Here is a 23,741-nt window from a genome sequence, read left to right as displayed (position 1 = left end):
TATAATGATAGAGGGAACAAAACTGTAAGACCGATTTTTGATACCTTCAAAATTGATGAAATAAGTTCCCACCGAATGGCGCATTTCCAAAATAGGAAGCTATTAGGGTTAGGGTTATGCTTATAATCCTTTTTACTTTTTTTATTGTCTCTCATCGTACCTTGATAAATATTACATTCACATTATTTTCAAGTCAAAAGCTTTTGATTGCATGCTTGGGCACTATTTGTGAATCTCAGAACTGTTGTTTCTTGGTCAAAATAAACAAGTGTAGGCACAAAAATTTTTTGCTGACCCCAAATGGCGCCTGTTCCTGATTGGTTGTGTTATACCCGATTGCACCATACAAGTTTGCAAGATGATATTCATCTGTGTCCTGGGACGACTAAGGTGTACATGTAACAGCATGTAACCAGATGTAACCAGATGTAACCCTATACCTATGTAAACCCGATGCGCAACCTTGCGCAACCAACGAGTCTTGTTGTAAGAAAGCCAACATCCTAAGCGAGCTCGTCCGTCTGATCAACGGATTATGAGCAGAACTCTCTAGGGAGGCATAGGGAGGCATACACTGCTGGACAGAATTCGACGATTTTCTTATGGATGCGCCCTCTCAAGAATTTTGAATAAATTCTTAAGAAATTCCTGAGATAGAGGAGCGCCCAAATGTGTAGAAATTCTCAAAAGTAACAATTCTCAAGAATCACGAAGAGACTCTTAAGAATATCTTCTAATTTTTGAATATACCTCGCGCGCACATGTCACGGAATCCCGGAACCCGGTATAATAATGATATCAGACCACTTTTATTTTCGGAAAATTTTGCTCGTAAAATATACCTACAGTACTACATGCCATGTTTACTATGCATACTGTTATTAGGAGTATAGTCAAATTATTACAAATCTTAATGGGCAAGATCTTGACTCTTGAACTGAGTTGAATATTGACTGTTGAAGTTTGAGGCTCCGGGGCAAAGGTTGAGGCAGCTTTGAATTTGACGACGTTGAGTCCAAGTCACTTGTTGGTGAATCAGAAAATATTGGCACCAGTTGTGTGTGTGTGATCAAGGCCTGTCGCAGCATGTTGTCATCAAGAGCTTGAAAGATATTGAGGACTGAAAGTGTGCACGTTCGCTCAAAGTCAAGCTGGTGGAAGTTGGGAAGGAAGGAAGACCAGCGCAAGGTTGTGTAATCACCGTCAGCTGACAAGAAATGCGACTCGGGACATTTCATGAGAGTGGCTAGTCAATATTCCTAAGAGTTTTGGGTTTTGTCATGATGTCTCTTACATCTCAAGAATCAAGGATAGTATATAATTTTTGGCAATATTCTCAAGATTTGCACTCTTATAGATTTTGAAAACTCAATTCTGACAAATTGCTCAAAGTTTGGTGCAGCAGTGTAGGCATCCGTACCCGTTCTGTTCTATTCTGTTCGAGTCCTGCTCGAGTCCTGCTTAGAACCAGTTGAGCGGGCGAGCTCGTTCAGGATCTTAGAAGAAATGTACTGTTCAATGATCCTTACTTATAGTAAGTCATAAAAACTTGAAAGTTATCCAGTGATGATCGTGATGTAACTCAGGGTTCTTCCCTGTTCTTCCCTATTCCAGGGACCAGGCACTTCGTGAAACCTTGTAACAGCTTGCAACGGTCTGCCGATTCTGGCCCTGTCTTTTTCCTGTGCGGCGGTGGGTGGCGAAAAGAATTCCGCGCCAAATTTGCGCCCATTTGCGCTCCTTCTAAGTTTTGGTTCTTGCATCAAAAATTTGCTCACCAAGGGTCAAGGAGGCCTGAGAATTCTTGGTCTGGTATAAAGATGGCTTTCCTGCACTTAGGGTACCTGTAACGAGTCTGGTATTCGCCACACACACCATTGTCTCCTGTCAACTTCTGAGCTGGACTCAACGAAAAAACCTGACAGACTACAGAAAATGCATGCCGCACCTACTGCCGTTCTCCTCCTCTCTATCATCCTTGTCATGGTGAACCATTCCGTGGCGGTGTCGATCCCCAAACGCATTAAAAATGCTATGACTCTGTTCACTAGACCGAAACGTGTACCCGCACCATCTACAGTGTCCACGTCGGGAATGTACGATATTGATGCTTTCATGGACGAACATTGCGAAAGTGGACGTGTAGGGACCCTTTCGGGATTGATCGGGAGCGGGCAGCACGATCTGGATCGGGAGGGGCATTATCTTATGTTCATGGCACCCTTCCCTACCGAGTGCGCACTCGATGTCGAGATGAGCACGGGCCAGGTTCGGCGATATCGACAGAATTACGATGAAGGAGATATGCTAAAAGGACATTTCTCAAGTTTATCCGTGGAATGCTAAAAAGAGTGAGCTTTGTACCTCTCTAAGTCCTCTTGACTTAGTCCTCATTGAATTTTACTTGCTCCATTTTAGCGGTGACTTCCTGCTCATATTCTGACAATGATATGCGGGAGCCTCTTACTCGAGTTTCCCGGGAACGAGGTGTAGTTCATGTGTGAAGGAGCAGCCTGCGGGCACCAAGGAGAAGCGCAAACGTTTCATTTTCCGATTGTACTTGTCCTGTACTTGTTCTTTTTTCGTTGAGTAATGAGCATGAATTTGTGTGTTTTCAGCATTGCGTGTTAGTTCATCACGTAGTATACAAATTCATTTAATTCTGCTCTTCCTGTGCTTTACTCGCAACGAACTTGCACCGCGTACTCTCACTTTCAGGCTCCATCTCCACAAAACTGCCACTCAAAATTGTCGAATTATTCTGGTCCTGCTGAAACACAATGCGTTGCTTCACCTCACTTGTCGGCCCCGTAATGAAATATTCCGGCCAGATAGGAGATTTTTCCTGTTTGAAGGTGTTGGGGTCACCAGAGCGCACGAAGGAGAGCCAATAGGCGATCAACTCTTCTGCAAATGCAGTCTCAACTGGAGTCATAGGTGTGAATGTCCCGGATCCATTGAACCCTGTATTGATCCCGTTGAACATCATCCAGTTTTCTGCTGCATGAGCAGTGAAACCGGGCATCCCAAGAGTCGGATTCGGTTGGTTATATCGATAGGTCCACGACTTGGGCGCACTAGCGAATGCTCCGCCCATAATTTCGCGCTTGTAGATGGCTATGATAATGAAGTTTATTTTGAATGTTGGAGATACATACCGCACATCTGAGCATAGATTCCCCTATCGCTGTTTGATTCCTTTGAAGTTGAGACGAGAATTCACTCAGAGGATATACCTGAATCAACAGCAAGATATCATCAGGATGTGTTATTGGAAAATTGGAAGTTTTTGACGCTGAACCTCGAGAAATTCATCAGCACTTTCGGTAGTCAATCCAGGGAAAGCAATTTTCATAGTTTCTGGAAGAGTCGGTTCAAGGGTTCCCGTCTCGTTTGAAGTCGCTCTATGAAATGGGAACAAGATTGTGAATGAGTAATGGGCAAATTGGTGGTACTCTAAAAACGTAACGTACCCCACGATCAATGGAACGTTCGCAAATTTTCCGTTTTGAATAGACACAGAAGGATAATCAGTTATAATCTTTCCATCGACCACAGGATTAAAAGTGGGATAAGCGCCAGTACTGGAGAATTGGTATCGATCAAGTCTGGAAATATTGTAGCAATAGGAAGATCTCACAAAGCGGAAGGTTGGATCCGAGGAGCATCCTGAGCTCTAGCCAATGCGCTGATGCTAGCATTTCGTAAACACCCAAGTTTGTCTACGACAGAGCCCTCGCCACAGCCGGCTGTTTCAGCATAGAAGTTGAACACAGGCTGGAAACAAAGGTCAGTCCTTTCCCAATCAGTTCGATGATATATCTTACAACTTGATTTTCTGGCATCTCGACAGGACTTCGACCCACACTCTGAGCGATTGCTCCAGAAAAAAGAAGCTCCTGGTTAGCGACGAGATGCAGTTCGACCGATGCAGCACCAGCGCTCTGTCCATTGATTGTTACTTTGTTTGAATCACCTCCGAAAGCGGAGATGTGAGCCTTGATCCACCGTAAGGACTCGGTCTGGTCAAGAAATCCTGCATTGAAGTCACCATTGGTGGGATCGGAAAACTCAGGGATGTTCAGGAAACCAAAGGAGTCAAGCCTGTAGTACACAGAGGCAATGACAACATTGGGACTTTGATGAATCCAGCTGTCAAATGGCCAGTTTGCAGGATTTCCGTATACAAAACCTTAAGTGTTTTTAGTATAGGCTGAGTATGAAGGAGTAGCATATGTTACCTCCTCCATGGAAGTAGACAAGTACCGGAACTACAGATATGTGAATCTCCATTATTTGGATGCCATCGGACCCCAAAACCTTTGAACTCTACGTACGATGGTCACCACTTCTTGCACCAAAAGGTGCATAAATATTGAGAGTCAAGCAATCTTCAGTCCCTGCACCTCCAGCATCATTGTCTACAAGACAGATAATAGATCAACCTCTTCTTTCTCCCAAGTAAGTGACAGGAAAATGCGTACCTCCCGTACTTCCCTGCACACAAAAGTTCGGATATCGTGTAGCGTCAACAACTTGACCATTAGCGTCTTGCGAGATACGAGTCGTATTCAAAGGCAACGGTGCTCGAAAACGGCGATCGCCCAGAGGCGGCTCTGCATAGGGAATGCCAAGGTAAGCAACCGTGAAGTTCTCAAAAGACCGATTGCCTTGGTATTGAGCATAGCCCGTGTCAACGATATCGCTAGCAACTGCAGCTCGGGTTGATGCAGAAAGCCCGAAGGGTATTTGCGATGAAAGTCCAAGGATGGTGATGAACACAAGAGGCAGCTTGAAGACTCGGAACAACTTCATCTTGTCGCAGGTCCAGGAACCATGGATTGAGATGGCTTGTAGTTATTGGAGTTTTTATGTGCACCACTGAGGTCAGAGGGCCATTATGGTGTTTAAATTTTGGTATCATGGGATGAGTTGGAGGAGAAAGCTGTATATAGAACGAAAGAAGAAGAATAGGGACGAATGACAATCATCGAGAATCATCGACAAAGGTGGGGGGTCCGGGCCGCGAGATGTTCTGAGTCCTGCTGACTCGGGAGGGCGGCAGGCATAGAAACAGTGTCCGACGACGACGACGAACTGTTCGTGAGTCCGCAACGGTATCGGAAAGCGCTGTCCGAAGAACTAAGCGGATATTCCTGGGGACAAAGGGGATTGGGATGTTTATCGCTTCAAGCCGTACTGTTATAGCCAATTCTTATGTCCTTCGATATGCTCTTTTAAATAATGATTAACTCCTGACCGGACATTATACTGTTGTCAAAAGATATCCAACCAGGCTTGGATTTGAGAATGTAAGGTATACAACAAAAACGACATTGATTCGCAGACGTATGTAGTTGACCTTTGAATCTCTCTCTTGGCATCCCTTTGATATGCCAGCTTCGTTTGAGTCATCATAGTTGGGCGTTAAGATTGTTCTCTGAAGAGTCGGAATTACAAAATCGAAATTAACTTGGGTTGCCTTCAGGATGAATGAACTTCAGATGACTAGGATGCGGTTGAAATTAAAGGGCTCAGTCGGTGGTTATTACGACGTATCATCATGCATTTATGTCTACGGTGATGTGAACCGAAGGAGGAGGGGAAGGCAGGGTGACTCGGTATGAGTGGCTTACTAGGCTTGGATTTCAAAACTCGACCTCCCAAATTTCAGAAAAAATAAACGTCGTCGCTGGAAGCAGGATTTGAACCTACGCACTCATAGAGTAATAGATATGCAAGAAAACCAGATTCAAATCTATCGCCTTAACGACTCGGCCATTCCAGCAGTATTGTACCTGGTCCTGGGCAAATAAGATTTGGCACAGCGGCGAATCCGAGTACATACTAGTATTGGGTTTTAACGGAAGGCGGTGCGCGCTTTGTCCAGTAAGACAGATAGAGATAAACACACATAGAACAGTGTTAGTCACTTCGGGGTTGACTATAACACCTTTCTATGGATCCCAAGAGACGAGAGTTCGAGACGAAGAGCGAAATAAGCGCCAATCGAAGCAAACGTCGTGACCGGCGCTCATTGACTTGCTCTTGTTAATGAACCAAAAGGTATTAGGAAATGTCGAACACTGGTTCCTTTAGCCAAAGAACGTCCAGCATCTCCCAAATATTGATTCACACAACTTGCTCAATTTCATCGCAGGAAACATATGTGAGCTTTTCGGATACTTACATTGCGGCCACTCCGAGTCAAAAACAGCGTAGTAGGGTTCGACTTGACGTCGTCTCACAAAGCTTCCGTTAGAAACGCTATTCTTATCTTTCGTCTTGCCATTAACAGGTCAGATGAGCGGTCGACAGTCGCTAGCAGATCCGGCTCTAATAGACCTGACAGGACCTAACATTGGCGTCAATGGAAGGACCCACTTAGATATCCACTTGGCGGTACATTTTCCACTACAATTCGTAGGCAGCATCTTGACTGGATCTATTCATATGACGCCTCATTCCAAATGGTGGGTTCGATTGCCTCCACCGCCGTGACCGTTCTCGAAATCTTTCGCATCCTAGGACACAAACCCACACCCGAGGCCCGAAATACAATCGATAATCGGATGGAGCGCTTGGAGTGCTCAAAAGCTCTGATTCAGGCATATGATGATGATAATTAAAAGTCCATCCCTATCTGGATGGGGCGTTCTTATGCATTCTATGCAGGTAACCAAAAACGTGCATCCCCAACTGGCCATGGGCTTAGGATGCTGCTCTTTGTAAATTGTTGACAGATAAGTCGTCATCTCGAAGGTTTTGAAGTACCTTGCACATCGTTTTTAGTGATCACAAGCTGTATCCGTTTTTTAGGCTCACTTCGGTTCCGAGTATTCAGGTTTTCCTTTCTTTTATGGGATTGGTTCTCTGGATCACCTCCGCTAAATGATATCATGACGAGGATCTTCAGAGGCCCATGATATCTGTGCTGCTCCCCTAGATCCTCCCAAACGCGACCTAGGTTCATTCACTTAGACTTCTTCAAAGTCCCCTCAATTGGGAACAACTCCAAGCCTCAATCTTCTGAACCCCACCTTATGTAAACCTCCTCAGTGGCACCGGAGCACTTTACACCTGGGATGCCATTGGCAAAAATCGAGTTGCAAAATCTGTTTCAGTCGTTACGTCGCTCAATCAGTGTGTGTCTGTCGATAGTCGTTATTCGAGTTTCCAGAAACTCGTTGCTCAGGTGATGAAACCGGCCATAGAAAGGCATGGCATGGCATGGTTATTATCCTACAAGAGCCTACGAGATAGTTCCTTACCAATGAATGATGGCGCTCACCTTTCCGAAGTTCCAACATGCCCAACGGTACGTGCTTGTCACCGGCGCTGTTCTATACTATTAAATCGCTCCTTGGAACTCCCTTCTATCCCCCTAGTCTTATCTTAGCTTTCCTCCTCCGAAGCATCTTATATTGTACCACTACCTCCTGTTCTTTCTGAAATTCAAGAAGCTAAAGAGTGGTTCGCAAGAGCTTCCACAGTGTACAGGAGTACAGGAGTATCAACAAGTATCAGGGAGTTTCCTGTTTAAGTCCTCTCATCCGTATATACCGAAGGATCAATCAGTCCATATGAAGATTGGTGATCATTTCGTACACTCTACTTCACAGGGCTTCACTTACCCTGCCTTTGAAGAATTCCATGAAATTATTTCCCACTCAAACCTAGCCTCTTCAGCTCTTCAGCCCCGGCTTCAGGCCATCGGGGCGGCGGACTATATATATATATTGTACCGAATCGCATCACACAGCAGGCCATTGATAAGATCTTTTCTAGGAGTGCTTACCCTTCCTGTACCCTTCTCCCTACAAATGCATATTTTTTTGGTTCAGCTGGTATCGCTCGTTCGGCCCCATGTACATAGACTGGAAATTGGATAGGAATGAGGCTGGTTGAAGGGAAACACATCGACAATCTCGAGCACCTCGTTAAATCTAAACCGCTTACATATGTACGTGCCTTATAGTAAATATCAACCAGGAACAGGTCGTTGAATCCGACGACTCGACATAATGGCTGTTGATCATAATGAAGCAGTGTGAACGTGGGAGATTCCGGGAATGAAGGATAAAATGAAGTCATCACAGTTTTTTCAACTTGTCTTCTTTTTCCATCCCAGTTCCATCTCTTCCGTTCTTTAAAAACCCTCTCTTTTCCCTCCCTCCCCATCCGAACCGCTTCAATCTCATTTTACGAGGTTATCATGGCTCGTCAGCTTCGTCAGTCTCTCTTTGCCCTTGCGGCGTTATCAAGCGTTCAAGCGTACTTCCTCGTTGGCGTTCGTATGTGTCAAAATTCACATCTTGAATTAAGAATAATAATATTTAACTGACGATCTACGAAGGCAACATTCTCGTCACCGAGAGATTGGACCCCATCCTTAGCCCAGGCGCAGTATCGGGCCATACCCACTCTGGTTCGGAGATTCCTTTATCATTGAAGAATTTACACTCATGTCCCCCCAGTCGTTGGTGGCAGCAACTTCGGTATGAATATCACCACCGATTCGTTGAGGGACAGCGAATGCACCTCGATGCCAATCGAAGAGGACAAATCCAATTATTGGTACCCAGTAAGTACATCGAATACCTTGCATCGTCAGATTTTCTTAAAAGGTATCCGACTTGTAGCATCTTTATTTTCAGTACGTTCTCCCCATCCTCACAGACCTCTTCCTTGGGTTTTGACCTCGTAATAACCAGACATAAGAACGGATCGTTCTCAGCTTTGGACGTGGGCAATGTCATGTACGTGTGTCTCTTAATTGGCCTCGCTGCCATTTACTAAGAATTATTCGCAGTTGTACGCTGTTTCTCTTCGGAATAATTTTGCGCTGCTCACTATCAACGTGTCGCCAGACTATCTCTTCAATGACGCGGCAGATGGCCAGCCCAACACGGTTCAGGCGTTCCCTGATAACGTTAGTTCATTTGTTACATGAGGGAAGCAAAGTCTGAACTTAACTTTCCACTCTAGTTCCGCATGATTTCTGGTACATCTTCGATGTTCATCAACCTTAGGTCCACGTTTATTGATCAATGACTGGTTATAGGTGATATGACGCTACGATCTTACAATGAGAGCAGCTATGCTCAGCAAGCCGTCACCTTCTTGTGTTTGGATTTCAACGGAGTGTCGACTAAATACAACATGCTTCCTCCTGTCTCATGTCCAAGTGGTCTTCGTGCTCAAATTGTGCGTTCTTCTTCTGAACTTTAATCACTGTGTATTAAATCAAGCACCCAAATAGAACTTCCCTATGTGCTGGGATGGCAAGGTGTGATCAATCAACTCTGATAATATACCTCCAGTTCAACGTCTTTACATAGAACTTGGACTCGGCCGATCACAAATCCCATGTCGCATTCCCCTCTGGAGGCCCTGACAGTGGAACATGCGACGATCCCGCATTCCCTGTAACTATTCCGCGTGTCTTCATTGAGGTGAGTTTGAGCTCATTCGAAGTTATCGTTTTTGGCCTAAACCGAAGTAGGGCTACTGGTCGACTGGTGAATGGGACGCAATCAGAGATACCGATGCCATGAACTCTACTCAACCATACGTGTAAGTCCTCTTCGTTTTCCGCTTACCGACCGCTAATCGTCGGATACCATAGCTTCTCTTACGGTGACCCCACCGGCTACGGATACCACGCTGGTATGTGAATTTCTTAGCTGATTTATGAGTCACTTCATTGACGACCACGCTCACCGGCAGACTTTTACAATGGCTGGGAAAGTGGTGTTCTTCAAAACGTTTTAGACAAGTGTGCTTGCAGTAGGTATCTTCCCTAAATTGGATCTGTCTCTGTTCCTGATTACATTTATCTCAGCTTCTGCTGGATTTGGTGATGCTACCTGCTGTGGTGAACTTGGGGTTTTCACTCTCGACACTTCTGGTACTTGCGCCATCACCTCAATCGTTGACGAACAAGGTAACCTAGTTTAGCCTTTGATGTGTTTTATTCATCCTCATTTTGTATATTTAGTTCTTGGAACTGTCGATCAACTCCCTGGAAACAACCCTGTCCAGTATGGACCAGAAGATGCCACCATCCATGCTGCCACATCGGTACCTGCTATTCTGTCTCCAGCCTACGTATACACAGGGTCCACCCCGACCGCTACTGGAAGTATAGTCACAGCTGCTTCAGGTGTCTCGGCTGCGGCTGCCACCACTGCCGCCGCCTCTGCTACATCCGCTGCCACTTCGACTGCTGCCGCTGTATCTGCTACCTCCTCAGTCTCAAGCAGTGTCACGGACTCTGAAGCTTCATCCTCCGACTCTGCCGCCTCTGCTACATCCGCTGCGACTACGACTGCTATCGCTGAATCTGCCACCTCCTCCGCCTTAAGCAGTGACGTTGCCTCCGTAACTTCATCATCCGACTCTGTTACCGCAGACAGTGCAACTACCAGTGGCAATGAGGAATTGGTAGCCCCTACATCGGCCTCTTCATCCTCGGTGTCGGCGTCAACTTCGGACTCTGTCGCTTCTGCCACTATTTCATCATCATCATCAGCCACTGCTTCTGCCTCTGCCGTCTCATCATCCGGTTCTGGGTCCAACTCATCGTCTTCAGGTGATGATGATGACGACGACGACGATTATGAGTACTGCGAGAGACACACGAAGAGTAAACATCACAGTCGTTCCATCTCCAACGCCCGCCGTCACCACGATGCTCATAGGCGTCTCACGTCCAGCGATTTCTAAAAAAAAAACACTCTTTCCGATAACCGAATACGCTCTTTTTCCTCATCTATCGATCATTTTTATATTCCTTGGTGACTCGATGTCACGCATCTGCATCTCTTATATCATCATCATACCCTCTTCACTGTCTTTGCACACGAACCCGCCAGCGGTGTCGATCTGCTCGACTTCTACTTATGCAGCCATGGTCTGCAGCCAGCCCACAAACTCATAGTAGCTTGTTCTAGTCCTGGCCTAGTATCCTCCATTATCTATTTTGCTGAAGACCTCACTCAGACCTTCATTCCGACTTATATTGCGACTCGACTTCAGGCAGGTACAGGGTAGTGCAAGAACCGGAGGTTTTGTGGGTTCTGCGACACATTGATTCCATAAATCTGCTCTTTGTATAATTTGCTTCATTCTTTGTGGATTGCTGTTAGCTGTAGATATGGATTTACAAATCAATATTCTCCTCGTCCTCGGGTTTCATTGTGTTATGATCATGATGTACACACTAAAGACTTGAAGAAGGTAAGATACATAGAGTGTTTGCTCGCGTAACGTCTGCAACGAAGTCGATCTTCCGGCCAGGCTGACCAAATCTCACTAGTGTCTCTAGGTTATTTCCCGTATCGGTATTATTGTAATACACCATATGTGTAGCCTTCCGTGGGCGTTTCGGAAAGCTCAATCTGAGGTTAACCAATGTACAATGAAGTCCTGGACATACGGAAATGAGAAGCCACGAATGCCCTGCCTGCTGACTCAGTGACTGACATTTTGCTACTCCCGTTGAGTGACTCCAAGGGCTTCATCAAATATGTTCTGAACACCGATGGATCAGCGAGAGACGATCAGAACATATCAGAACAAATCAAAACACTATCAGAACTCGAGCGAAATTGCAAAAAACTTGGACCTTTTAAGAAGTGAAACTCCGACGAAGGAACAAGGAGGACCAAACCAAATTTGATCGGAACAAATTCGTTGCGGAGCAAAAGCTGTGAGCGTTTTTACGATCCACGCCTTCCTAATATGTACGCCTCTCTTGGCTACTAAATATACCAGAGTTCCTCAATTTCAAGCGAGCAATCAAGTACATTTTCCTCGTTGACGAAGCTGTTGTGATACATACAAATGTTTGAGATTTTAAAAAATGGGTATCCGCAATGTTTTGTGATTTTAATGGAAGAAAACGGGACTATGAATGCTTCTCTAGCTCTGGAGAGGGCTTGGGGTGCTTTGTACGAGGTTTAATCTTGTTCCGTTTCAAGGACAAAGGTCGATCTTTGCCTCGAAGTCTGACATAAACCCCACAGGCATTGCAGAGCTGAGCGCCAGTTTTACTTCTGCGCCACACCGAGGTATGGTGAGTATGACAATGAGAACACTCAGGTCCCGTTCCATCATGCTCTGACGAACTTTCTGATTCATCGTCACCATCAGCGTCGATAAGTTCTTGCGGTCGGAGCTTATTCCGCTGCTGTAAGTAGAGGCCGCACGCGTTACAGAGTGTTCGAAGGGTTGCAGGCTCTCGTCGCCACAGCGGTGTAGAGGTAGCGTGACAGTGAGCGCATACCTTGGCGGTGCCAGTGGCGCTAGGCCTTCGACCGAGTTTAGGAGTGGTAATAGGAGTAGTATGTATCGGTGAAGGCGACGGGGAAGGTGAAGATATTGTAGACAAGGGGGAGCATGAGCTGACAGAGACGTGATTGTGGTGTATAATAGGTTTAGTTTCTTCGAATGAATCGATACCGGGCATTGACATGTTTCTCCACGATTGGTCAGGAACACCTGTGTTCGACCACTGAGATGAGAGCTGAGGAGGAGACCATAAATTCACGTTTGTATTGTAGATCGAATGTTGGCGCAAATCTGTGCTTCGCAGAGAGGCATCGTAGGAATTGACATTACGAGGAAAGGAAGCCTCTACACCAGGGCCTGAATCATTGGACCAAGAGCGCGACGGTTTCTGGGATGATCCGTAAGATAAAGAACCACTGTACGAGGGGTACGACGAAGAGGATGAAGCTAATCGTTCCACGTCAATGATTAGAAAGCCAGATAAGAACACGATACGCACTGTAATTCCAGTATTCTGAAGATGAACTAGAAGCGGAAGAGTAACTTCGTCCTGGATAACTTTGAGTAGTAAAAGCAAATTGGCCTTCATCGAACGCGAACAATGTATCCTGACGCGTGTTTCCGTGCATGGAGCTGGATCTAAAGCGAGTTGGTCAAGATGAGAAGCTACAGAAAGGCGAAAATAATGTACTGATTCTTCGAAGGCGCGAAGACACTGATGGAATTTGGTAGCAGAACTTTTCTGAGCTCCATCCTTTTAAATGAAAAGAAAGGAAAAGGTGTTTATTCGTCCCTAGATAGATCTGAGACGAATTCAAGGTCCTATACGAAATTTCTTGACATTTGGTTGTCAGCGAAAAACAAAAAAGTACTAATTTCGCTAACTACCGTGACAGTGACGCGTTTCATTTTTTTCGAATTCCCTTTTTTGGTGCTTCACCCGACGCTACCGGGATCCAGGTTCTGCAGGCTATGCTTGATTGGATGATGGAATTTAGCTGGTTGATTGGGCAAATCATCTTCGAAGAGCGCCGAAGTCAAATTCCATCTTACTCAGCTGCACACTGCACAAACACTTGAAAGATTCAATGTTGAATGAACGGTTATTTAGTTGTTACGGTTGTTGCGCAGTGTTTCGCATAACCTGCGGAATGATTTTTGGGATCCAATACCAGGCAATACCTCAAGGTCAAGCTGGTTCCTCGGGCGGCGGCCCCTATCATGATTACCGGATATTTCTCGAGAAAGTAGAACTAGAAAAATAAGATCTGTAGGATTTCCACAAGGGCGACCATCCTGACCCAATTACTGCAAACACCTCTGTCACGGCTGTAGAAAATATAGATACTCCGGCAGAGTATTTTGTTGCTCGTTCAACGACGTCCAAGTTCCATCCGCAAGATAGATGGAACCGGTAAGCGAATGGGCCACCATCATGATAAATGATTCTAACTATTGGGCCATATGGAACCCAGTGAGCACACGGACTATATCAACTTGCGAGCTAAATAACGCAGACTGCAAGCGGCTGAAGGTCATCTGAGGGCGGAAAAAACATACTTACAAGAGAATGCTACAAAATCTTCTCTGCCGCAATCGACGAGAGACCACACTATTTGGGCAAATTTGCCTCATGCGTTCAACCTCGTTTACCGTTCGCAAGTAGATTACGATAACACCACACTTGGTTCATCAAATACTATATTGTGGCCTACAGTGGCCTCGAAAAGCACAGCGGCCAGCCCGGGGGGTCAAAAAAGAGTTGAATACATGCAAAATTCGTTTGGATTTGAACTCAAGTCGATGGCTCATGATCTGGGGAAAGCGGGGGATACGCGGTACCCCAGAGGTACCCCACATGTTTCTTAGTTATTGGATACACAGCCTTGCATAATTATTGGTTCGAAGCTTACCTTTCTGGATGTTGGTGTGGTCGAGAAACGGCGAGTCAATAGTGGTACGGCGACATCCGAGAACTAGTAGGACATTCTAGTATGTTACGAACAGATTTTACAAAAATAGCAGCAAAAAGTCAGGGTACATTCTGGTTCAGAAGATGGTCGGCCATTGCAACTGAGCATTTCCCCATCCCTAAATTTTGTGGTGTTGAACAATGAATTCCATGGTCGAAAGATGAGTCTTACCTATGTCACACATAGCAAGTCGTTTCTCACACTTACTCTCCGGTGAACATATTTGCGGAATTGTATGAATTAGTCCTGACTTTCAAGAGCTCTTCCGTGATTAATTTTTTTCGATGATCAGCTTGACTATTCAGCGTGTCTTGCTTCTTTGTGTTCCCTTTGCTGTCTTCTCCTGATCCTCTGAGGGAACTTCAATATGCGTGCGGAATTCAACAAGTACTAGTCGAGATTGAATTTAGCTATGATAGCCTATGATTGGAAGATCGTCGCTCCTCGAATTGAGATTGGTACCAGTCCCACTTTTGAGTCACGAAACATCGTCTCTCGTATGTAGTACAAAAATAAGTACACACGACGTGAAATTCTTTTGGATGTGGTGATAGGAAGTGATATTTCAAACTGCATTTGGTTAGCTCAATTTTTCACTTATCATTCTCTCGTTCGAACTTCGAGCTCTGTTTGATCAGTGTAGATATGCAGGAACCTGCGTGACGCCCATTTTGGGAAAATTCGAGGAAAAAATATCGCTTTCAAATTCGCAAAAAAAAAATAACGTGGTGATTTCGTAGACAGTTCCGACGGATAATATTCACCGTTCACAGGAAAAAAGTCCCTGTAAACTTGTGCATGGTTGATCGCAGCCTGATCGCAGAGAGATCGCATGTCCTCAATGTCCTTTCGGCAGCTTTTCGTGTCCTTCTGACATCCACCTACAGCTCTTGCCTTCCCTCACAGCTCACTGTGCTTCCTTCTTATGTAGTAGACAACTGCACACCCTTTCAGCTTTTAACAGCAGTATAGACCGGAGGCAGATAGGTCTTGTCTGAGTACCTGCAAGCACGGCGTGTCGCTTGGGCGGAAACGGCACGGAAGTATGTACAGGGTCGGTAGAAAGGCATGTCACTGGTCAGACGAGAAGACAAGTAGAGTATGTAAGAGTATGTAACAACTTAAAACAACGGAAGATATGTATGTTACAATAGATTACAATGTACGCGCACTGGTCCAACAGGATCCCTGGAAAGGAAGGATGCTTCCAAGTTCCAAGGCTTTCCAAGAGCGGTTTCCGAATCATACCGATTCATACGAGGTCATATCAGGGTCATAAACTGTACAAAATATCGGGGATCCTCGACCTAAATTGGACGGTCTCAAGGCACTATGTTAATCAATGATGAAAAACTTTGTGGGCGCGGGAAAGAAGGGAGTATTTGATTCTGGTAGGAAACCAACGGACAAGGGATGAAAGAGACCTTTGGGGACGAGCCGCGTTCCTCATTCGTTCACCTAATTAGCTTTGAATCAGTTCAAACTCTGTCACAAAGTCAATACAATACGCATTACCTGGGGGAATATACACTGTAGCTGATAAACTTGAGGAGGAGGCAGAAGATGTTTCTATACCGTCGATTATCTGCTCGAGCTCAGCATCATACAAGTCATGAAAGTTTGTGGGCTCGTCAACAATGGATTGTTCAGATAGTTCAGAGGTAGAGGATCCAGCTAGTGCAGAAGCCGTCCGAGGATCATATGGAGGAAGGGAGGTAACGCGTAGTTGCTCTGCGCTCACAATCGCAACTGGAGATGTCGGGAAGTCAGATATGCCCAACCTGATTGACCAGGAACTTAGGTTAATCTAGGGTATCGTATCAGAGGCAATTTGTACGCACGGCGACGGTGGTGGGCCTATTTTCAGGGGAGTGATGTTTTGCCTCCAATTGCACACATACGAACGCCTCCTCCGCGGTGATTCCAACGTATTTCCACGAGCATCTTCCTGTTTCGGCATAGTGCTGCAAATAGATAAGTCGTTAGACTGCAAGATAAGGTGAGCCCAAAGGTGTACCTTCCCAGCTTCAAGCAGAATTCGGTGTATGATTGTTGTTCTACTATTGTACAGTGGTCCATAGAGGAACTGGTCGTTTTTGAATTTGTTGTATCACAGCTCGTGGGAGGACCGTTCTTCAGATATGTATATGAGGATGTACCAGCATCAACGGAGTACGAAAAAGAATGAGAGTTCAGAACGTTCATGATGAGGATGTTCTCAAAAGATCTAGGAAAGAAACGAAAGGAAATGGCAAGGTACAGCCAAAATCGCGCGAGCAAGTTGGAGAAACACGGAAAGCCCATTGTCCTCTTATATGATGAGCGCTAAGGTTATTTTGAGTTTGGTGTACCATTGTGGGTCCGAAAAAGAACAAAGAGGTTCATTCAACGTAGAACAAAAGAAAAGTGTACAAGCATGTCTATATTTGGCCAACTCGGCAATGGGCGAAAGAGCGGGATCCCACGACAAGTTATCCCGCCAACCCGCCTTACATGACTGCGTTCTTTTGACGGGTCTGGAGCTGTCTGGAGAGAAAGCCAATGCACTCCATTTAATCCCTAGTCGGGTGTTGTCTTATCTTGTCTAATGTTTCCTTCATGAACACAAGATGGTCTATTGCTATAGAGCGCTCAGACACGTTTCTTTATAACTTGTTATTCAAGGTCGTGAATCTGGGATACATAGGAGATACAATTGATCACGGAGATATGAAAATAGATAGAAGTTGTGAATGTAGTGTACATCCACATCAGAAACCTTGAGCTTCTAAAGACGCCATCCTGCGCTCACATCTTGGTTGAGGATCATCTGAATCTTCGGACCCTCGTCTAAACGGCCACATAGGAAGATAGCACATTTCCTGAAAGTCGGACAAGCCCATTAGACAGACACGATGCATGATGGTACGTTGAAAACACCTACCTCGAATCCACACGCAGGTCGACATTTTAACCAGACGCTCCAATCTAACCACTTCATAAGCCCGAAGATACGCTCCTTCCAGGAGTTTAATAACGGTGCGAGGTCTACGTTGCCGTCATTCTCTGTTGCCGAAGACTTATAGAAATCTGGTTCCAGCCCAGACATTATCCCGTCAACCCACATCCCTGTTACAACTCGGCATATCTCCCTGGTTGTCTTTTGAACGCCATCCAGAATCAGATTCTCCGAAGCGGTGAGACGCGAATGAAGAGAAGACGTAGTGATATAGTTCGTGTAAGTCGTTGCGCAGAGTTCGTACATAGGCGATACCCAATTAGTGGAAGTGGAATTCTGAGGTGGTTTGATTGTAAAAAGCATATATGGTTGCAGCATCGCAGTAAGTTGGACTTGAATGTTTTCTGCGAGAACCTTGTTCTCCGCAGCTGAATTAGCAGGATTCGTTGAGTTCAAGATATACTGAACCATCTCTAGACGCTCTGAGTAGCGTTTTACGATCAAGCGAATGAGAGTAGCCCAGTCGATACCACTCCCAGCTTCGGATACCGCAATCAGCTCCTCGACCTTTCGCACAACAGTGTGGATATCTTCCGGAGAAATGCCCAACAAACGATGTCTGATTCGCTCCTTACCGTATCGCTCAGCAACAAGACTGGGAACAAGGTCAGTGTCGTAGAAGGAGACCAGACGGGTAAGGTCAAGTTGAATACGGGTTTCGCCCGGATAGTATCTGTGCCAAGAGCCGGAATTGGTGCTTTCTGAGAAGCCGATATTAGGGAAAGCGGAGGAATTGACGTGGGCTTTTCGGGTGTAGGAACTTTCATGATGAGGATGGATTTCTGGAGGAGGCAATAGTTCTTCCAAATGGCGGCCAGGACCACCGGGACCACCACCAGGGCCACCGGGACCCCTACCAGGACCTCCTGGTCCAGGGCCGCCTCTAGATCGAGAACGAAGATTGATTGCTTCCACCAAAACACCTTGAGTGAAATCGCAGAGCATAATTTCACTGTGAGCAGGCAAGTAACGAGTAAGATTGGTGATCGCCGTGGAAAACTAAACTTACAAGTCCATTTCCATCCTGGATTAGTAGGTCAATCAGTTCAGACTTGGTCTACATCCTTGTTATCAGCAAATACGACATACCTGACGAACCCATCGACATCAAGATCCTTCGTCCACTCACACAAATTGTTGATTCTCTCCCGCTCCCCACGATACTTTTCCGGTACAACCTTGCCATACGCTAGAATGTCCTGGGAGTCCATAACCCCGTCCGGCATCTTTGCCGCAGCACTCCCGTCCAGGTAGAGTACTTTCAGAGGACGTATAGCCGTAACCATAAGTTGCCAACATCCAGAGTCTGCTGTTTGCCCACGACAAAACATATACGAATGTTCGGGGTCTGTGGCGAGCCATTCAGGATTAGTCGGGGTGTTAGCGTCTCCACGGCCATGATAAAGCACTGTACCCGAAGGTACTACTCCTGGAACAATGCTATGACCTGGGTCGTACAAACAGGTGAGCGTCGGTCCGAAATATAAATGAAAGACCACACACCATTTCGATAACGTGTATTTGGCCAGTGCTGCATAAGCGAATTCACAGTCTCGAAAACCAGGTGCCCGGTAACATTTTCGCCTGGTGCGATGCTAATATCCCAAGTATCACCATCGTTTCCGAGATTGAAAGTGGTAGAAAGCTCGCTGTGTGGGACCTTCAAAGGAATCTGAGCCGCCTCTAGTAAGGTAAAAGCGAGAAAAAGCCCCAGGAATCGCTTCATGGTGGCTATCAGCATACGAAGGAGATGGGAGGAGCCTTATCATTGTTATTGCTGTTTTCACAAAAGTTGGCGCCTCGGTCACACGCTTTGCTTTTTGGCTTCAAAATGATACCGAACGAAAACATTGATATCTCACTCGTTCCTCGACCGATTACTGTAAAATTTAGTGCGTTGACAAGCTGTAGTATGCGCTCAGAGCGCCCCATGGTTATTTCTTCCAAAATATATAATTTTACAAATCTCAGCTATCAAATGGTGTCAAATGAAAACACAGATATCTTGCTCAATCCTCCACCAATGACTGTAATTTTTAGTGCGTTGACAAGCTGTAAGGTATCCTCAGAGCGCCCCATAGTCCTATCTTGAATGGTGTGACCCAGGCAGTAGAAGTTGAGGAATGTCACATATGGCCGGAAAATGACCCTGAACTATCAGGCGACTCATTCCTTGCTGTTTCTCTTTTCATTGTCTCAATGGGCAATAAGAAGAATGCTAAAAGAAGGCAGTCTGGAAGCCGCAAGAACAAAAAATCAACTCAGGAAATAGAAGAGGATCAACTGAGCAGTGATGAATCACTCACTCCCGATGCTCCCCTTCGACCACCTCGCCCCACTCCAAAACCTTACCACAGAGGCAGACCAGCTTACGATGCATGTCACAGCAATTTAGGTGCTGAGATTGATGATACCGCTGCCGCTAGACTGCTAATGTCTTTTTCCAGAGTCTCTCCATCCGAAAGTCAGGCAACACCAGCACGTACTCATCTGTATGGTGTCCGTCTATCAAATGAGCTTTCATCCACAAAGACAAGTTGCGCAGCCTGATATAAGTGTGAATATGTTAATTTGAACTGTGCTCGTTTGAATTCATCTTGTTCAATTGCAACACGAGTAATCTGTGATATACGGATAAATGACGAGAATGTCAATCGAGGACAAGATATCGTACCTTCTTGAGCTTGTATCCAGTTTGCCTAAGTGTCCTCCATATTGTTGTAATGCTAACTTGTGTACCTCGTCGCTCCTCTAACTGTTGCTTCAATTCATCAAGGTACATGTCCGGTGTGTGTGCAAGTAACCCGTGAATAAGCTGGTCCTTCCATTAGTATTGCTTCTATACACAAGCAAAAGAACAACATACCTTCATATCCTCGATGCTAATCTTCCGTTTTCTCCCTCGAAGGTCAGTGGTAAGAAGTAGAGTGCCTTGGATGCGTTTCCGGTGTTGAGACAGGATGCGTTGCAGTGTCCGACGTTTGCATGCTGATTTTGTAACAATCTCATCAAGAGACACACAATTGCGACGAAGGTTGATGATTGTGTGGCGAAGGTCTTTAGATAGAGGCTTTCCGCGAGTCATACTGCAGTGAGATGGGGTGTAACGTCAAGAAGGCAGCGCAAAGGATAGGACAAGCAGTAACAAACAGCTTCAAATTGATTTCGCTCTACCACATACTACAACTATGGGGCGTTCTAAGGATGCCTTACAGCTTGTCAAGGCACTAAAAATTACAGTCATTGGTGGAAAATTGAGCAAGATATCTTTGTTTTCATTTGGCACCATTTGATAGCTGAGATTTGTAAAATTATATATTTTGGAAGAAATAACCATGGGGCGCTCTGAGCGCATACTACAGCTTGTCAACGCACTAAATTTTACAGTAATCGGTCGAGGAACGAGTGAGATATCAATGTTTTCGTTCGATATCATTTTGAAACCAAAAAGTAAAGCGTGTGACCGAGGCGCCAACTTTTGTGAAAACAGCAATAATTGAATTTCCGCAGTCACCGTCCGGGTACTCCGCAGTGAACAGATAATCATGTTATTGTGTAGTTGCTATGACCGACAAAGTAGAGAAAGGCAGCAAGCAGCAAAGATGAAAATTGTTCGATACAAATGTGAAGATGTAAACGCCAACTGGCGCCCAAGCTCAAGGGTAACTGTAGTCTGTAATGTAAACCGTCGTCAAAACTCTTGATTTTTCGGAAGATCAGGTTTTTATAAGACCAATTGAATTTGGATGTGGTTATATATACATACATACTAATTAAGCGCCTAAACCAAAACCAGGTTGAGGAGGAACTTGAAGATATGGAAGGATACGGATGCCAAAACGACAAACGCAGAAATGATCAAAAACGTTGCGGGAATTAAACACGAATTAAGTTCTCATCACAACCACCGTCATATAGGATCAATTTACATCCAGGGTACTTGGTAAAGACTATACTTCAAAGAACGGAAAATTAACTTGAACGTTGTTCGTCGGACACAAGTGATACTTTGAGTGGCATTGACGCCGCCTTACCGTCAGCAAATGACTGCAGTGTCGGCAACATGTATTGCTCAATCTTGACCCCGGTATCCGCCAGCTCAAAAGAGCGCACAAGGACGGCGATTATTATCTTCAGCTCCGAGACCGCTAAGGGAGAAAGAAAAAAACAGAACAAATATTCCGTGAACAAAGACAGAACGTAATGTCATAGAGAAAATCTGATAACTAACCAAGCCGATACCCAATACAGCTTCTCGGCCCGTCACTGAACGTTGATATCCCAGCCCATGGTCCACGAGGGAGCTTGTCGGTAGGGGGTACACCTCCTGGCTCAATCCATCGTTCAGGTATGAAATGTTGTGCGTCTTGGCCCCAGATTTGCGTACTGACGTTGAGTGCCGTTATGGGGATGTGGAACACCTGGCGAAGATTATATATACCGTTTTTCTCGAATGAAAAGCCTAAAAGACAAACCTGGCCAGCTTTGATAGGCAACGAGGTGATGATATTCCCGTTTTTTGTTTCAATAGGTCTACTGAGAGGTATAACATCATCTTGAAGGGCTACACGCTCAGTGACTGGCAATGCAGGATACAAACGGAGTCTGGATATGATATTATATAGGGTACATATAATAAGGCAGTTGAGGGACGCACCCTTCTTTCACCACAGAATCAAGATACTCTAGTTGCTGCACGCGATCATAATCAAGGTTACCTGCGGCTTGTACTTCCTGGCGCAATTTGCGTTGAACGGTAGGATTACGTGCCAATTCAAGCAATGTGAATATCAGCGAAGCACCGCTAGTCTCATGTCCGACCATCATAAACGTCGTAATCTGGAAAGGGAGATAAGTGGTTTTTTTTTCAAGTGAGAAACGGGGCACACATTATCAAGGAGTTTAGTATCAGATAGGCGTAAATCGGACTTTCCTTTCTTCTGGTTATCTTCGACTAGCAGAGACAATATGTCCGTACCACGAGCATTCGAAGTGAAGTGGTGATGATCTTCCTGGAGAAGCTTGCCTGCGAGTCTATCCACAATTCGTTTCGACACGCTCTCGCCTGGAATGACTGGGATTGGCAAACTAGTGATCCACGGAAAAAGGTTGATTAACCTGGGTGCTAGAAAACCTCCGAACGTGTGAGCCATAAGAATATCTTCATGCCATGCAGAGGTGATTTCTTTGGCTTCCTTGCTCTCTCCGCCGCCGAAATCGTGACCGAAAGCGACTCGCCCTATGATATCCAGACTTGAAAAGCATATCAATTGCATAAACGAGACTCTCAATCACAAAGGAATCACTTACGTGCAGGCAGAAACTAATGGAACCATATCGACTACAGTATTTTGTTCATTGATACTACCACGTAACTTATGGCTCATCTAAAATCAGAAGTCAAAAAAGGGAAAACGTCAATAGATATGTAATAAGGAGCTGACCTTGTCTGCACAGGCAAATATGTCGTCGGACATTGATTTAACAGCACTGGATCTAGACCAACATAAGCAAAATGTCTCAAAGTGAAATCCAAACGCCGTACGTGAAGGCGGGAGCTAAGAGTCTTCGTTGATGTCTATGCTCTTCACCTTCAGCACATACAATCCCGTTTCCAATGAGTCTTTCAATAATTGGTAGGAACGCTGGGGCTTTGACTAAATGCGACAATCAATCAGTTGATTATTGATTATCATGACACCTGAAATCAGAAAAAATGTCCTCACCGTAGTTGTAGGCATTCTGGAAGATGTGCTGAACGGCGGAAGTATCGTTCACAATAAGCTATTGAAGTATATTGTTAGTAAGATGCAATTATTTAAGAGCGGTAGCAAATTCATACGCACGATATCAGGTTGGAAAAAAGCTGCTTTGACACGATACACAGAGCCCACCAAAGTCGACCACTTGACGTACATTTCGCAAGCTTCATGACGGGAAACCTCGAGCTCATGTCCCCATATCCAGCTGTGTTTCATGGGCTAACGAGTAGTAATAATAATATGAAGCAAATTGTAATGGGTGATTTGAAGATAACCAACTCACGGCAATTGGAAGGTTTCCTATATCCCATCGACGACACTGCAGTCTTGTCCATGCGATACGCAACGTCCAAATAACAAAGAAGAAGGGGAGAACTTGGTAGATGTTCGTCATGGTCAACCCCAGCATTTTTCGGAGAGAGAAAGAATGAAACAGGGCAGGGCCTATCTCGCATCGCCAGGATTTGAACACGTAAAATCTTTTCGAGAATACAGTTCGTGCGGATCGCCCACAAACTCGGAACAATGAACGTCGAGCATCATTTTGATATAGTATTGATGAGCTGAGATATTGACGCGTCAACTTGAAGGGAGTTCCAAGGGATTCCGTACAAATATGTAGATACATACATACATACTTGAATTCAAACAAGCGATTGATTGATGCCATTCTCGTGGCATGCCACATATCTCTTTCTATTCATTTATCCTTCT

The 23,741-nt window shown here is 45.2% G+C and overlaps 8 protein-coding genes and 1 non-coding gene across 9 annotated transcripts; 3 read left to right on the top strand and 6 right to left on the bottom strand.

Annotated features, from left to right (window-relative positions):
• The first annotated feature begins 1,676 nt into the window (after positions 1-1,676).
• Positions 1,677-2,535, top strand: C8R40DRAFT_609585 (uncharacterized protein). Its single transcript, XM_046235614.1, has 2 exons — positions 1,677-2,351; positions 2,419-2,535. The coding sequence occupies exon 1, from the start codon at positions 1,936-1,938 to the stop codon at positions 2,344-2,346; it is 411 nt and encodes a 136-aa protein (XP_046082138.1). The 5' UTR covers positions 1,677-1,935; the 3' UTR covers positions 2,347-2,351; positions 2,419-2,535.
• Positions 2,536-2,655: 120 nt separating this feature from the next.
• Positions 2,656-5,055, bottom strand: C8R40DRAFT_1123910 (Alpha/Beta hydrolase protein; the record flags this gene model as incomplete). Its single annotated transcript, XM_046228913.1, has 9 exons — positions 4,485-5,055; positions 4,338-4,421; positions 4,242-4,271; positions 3,828-4,192; positions 3,641-3,777; positions 3,474-3,584; positions 3,302-3,404; positions 3,159-3,236; positions 2,656-3,106 (listed from the first exon to the last, which is right to left on the bottom strand). The coding sequence occupies exons 1-9, from the start codon at positions 4,813-4,815 to the stop codon at positions 2,657-2,659; spliced, it is 1,689 nt and encodes a 562-aa protein (XP_046082137.1). The 5' UTR covers positions 4,816-5,055.
• Positions 5,056-5,690: 635 nt separating this feature from the next.
• C8R40DRAFT_t211 lies at positions 5,691-5,788 on the bottom strand. Its single transcript has one exon. It is a non-coding gene; the product is annotated as a tRNA-Ser (tRNA).
• A 1,119-nt stretch (positions 5,789-6,907) lies between these two features.
• On the top strand, positions 6,908-8,003 carry C8R40DRAFT_609304 (uncharacterized protein). The gene is made up of 2 exons (XM_046235613.1): positions 6,908-7,318; positions 7,389-8,003. The coding sequence occupies exons 1-2, from the start codon at positions 7,199-7,201 to the stop codon at positions 7,890-7,892; spliced, it is 624 nt and encodes a 207-aa protein (XP_046082136.1). The 5' UTR covers positions 6,908-7,198; the 3' UTR covers positions 7,893-8,003.
• A 212-nt stretch (positions 8,004-8,215) lies between these two features.
• Positions 8,216-10,728, top strand: C8R40DRAFT_1175011 (uncharacterized protein; the record flags this gene model as incomplete). The annotated part of the gene is made up of 15 exons (XM_046232270.1): positions 8,216-8,294; positions 8,357-8,428; positions 8,478-8,584; positions 8,643-8,656; positions 8,715-8,763; positions 8,813-8,932; positions 8,989-9,004; positions 9,065-9,207; positions 9,263-9,289; positions 9,342-9,455; positions 9,506-9,576; positions 9,629-9,669; positions 9,730-9,789; positions 9,845-9,946; positions 10,001-10,728. 15 exons carry the CDS (start codon positions 8,216-8,218, stop codon positions 10,726-10,728), a joined length of 1,743 nt encoding a protein of 580 aa, XP_046082135.1.
• An 825-nt stretch (positions 10,729-11,553) lies between these two features.
• Positions 11,554-13,241, bottom strand: C8R40DRAFT_609916 (uncharacterized protein). Its single transcript, XM_046235615.1, has 4 exons — positions 13,183-13,241; positions 12,986-13,129; positions 12,794-12,933; positions 11,554-12,741 (listed from the first exon to the last, which is right to left on the bottom strand). Exons 2-4 carry the CDS (start codon positions 13,045-13,047, stop codon positions 11,912-11,914), a joined length of 1,032 nt encoding a protein of 343 aa, XP_046082134.1. The 5' UTR covers positions 13,048-13,129; positions 13,183-13,241; the 3' UTR covers positions 11,554-11,911.
• A 2,378-nt stretch (positions 13,242-15,619) lies between these two features.
• On the bottom strand, positions 15,620-16,690 carry C8R40DRAFT_609193 (uncharacterized protein). The gene is made up of 4 exons (XM_046235612.1): positions 16,285-16,690; positions 16,109-16,231; positions 15,783-16,048; positions 15,620-15,733 (listed from the first exon to the last, which is right to left on the bottom strand). Exons 1-4 carry the CDS (start codon positions 16,569-16,571, stop codon positions 15,726-15,728), a joined length of 684 nt encoding a protein of 227 aa, XP_046082133.1. The 5' UTR covers positions 16,572-16,690; the 3' UTR covers positions 15,620-15,725.
• On the bottom strand, positions 16,676-19,112 carry C8R40DRAFT_1123833 (uncharacterized protein). The gene is made up of 5 exons (XM_046228912.1): positions 18,769-19,112; positions 18,355-18,712; positions 18,275-18,289; positions 17,191-18,217; positions 16,676-17,128 (listed from the first exon to the last, which is right to left on the bottom strand). The coding sequence occupies exons 1-5, from the start codon at positions 19,004-19,006 to the stop codon at positions 17,018-17,020; spliced, it is 1,749 nt and encodes a 582-aa protein (XP_046082132.1). The 5' UTR covers positions 19,007-19,112; the 3' UTR covers positions 16,676-17,017.
• A 2,125-nt stretch (positions 19,113-21,237) lies between these two features.
• C8R40DRAFT_1175006 (cytochrome P450) lies at positions 21,238-23,421 on the bottom strand (the record flags this gene model as incomplete). The annotated part of the gene is made up of 11 exons (XM_046232269.1): positions 21,238-21,413; positions 21,497-21,686; positions 21,741-21,870; positions 21,923-22,104; positions 22,155-22,518; positions 22,576-22,652; positions 22,710-22,761; positions 22,811-22,922; positions 22,992-23,049; positions 23,112-23,246; positions 23,311-23,421. The coding sequence occupies 11 exons, from the start codon at positions 23,419-23,421 to the stop codon at positions 21,238-21,240; spliced, it is 1,587 nt and encodes a 528-aa protein (XP_046082131.1).
• Between the last annotated feature and the right edge of the window lie 320 nt (positions 23,422-23,741).

Source organism: Lentinula edodes (assembly GCF_021015755.1).
Source record: "Lentinula edodes strain Le(Bin) 0899 ss11 chromosome Unknown C8R40scaffold_40, whole genome shotgun sequence".
NCBI lineage: Eukaryota > Fungi > Basidiomycota > Agaricomycetes > Agaricales > Omphalotaceae > Lentinula > Lentinula edodes.
Note: the sequence above shows the minus strand (reverse complement) of the source record. Positions and strands in the feature narration are given on the sequence as shown.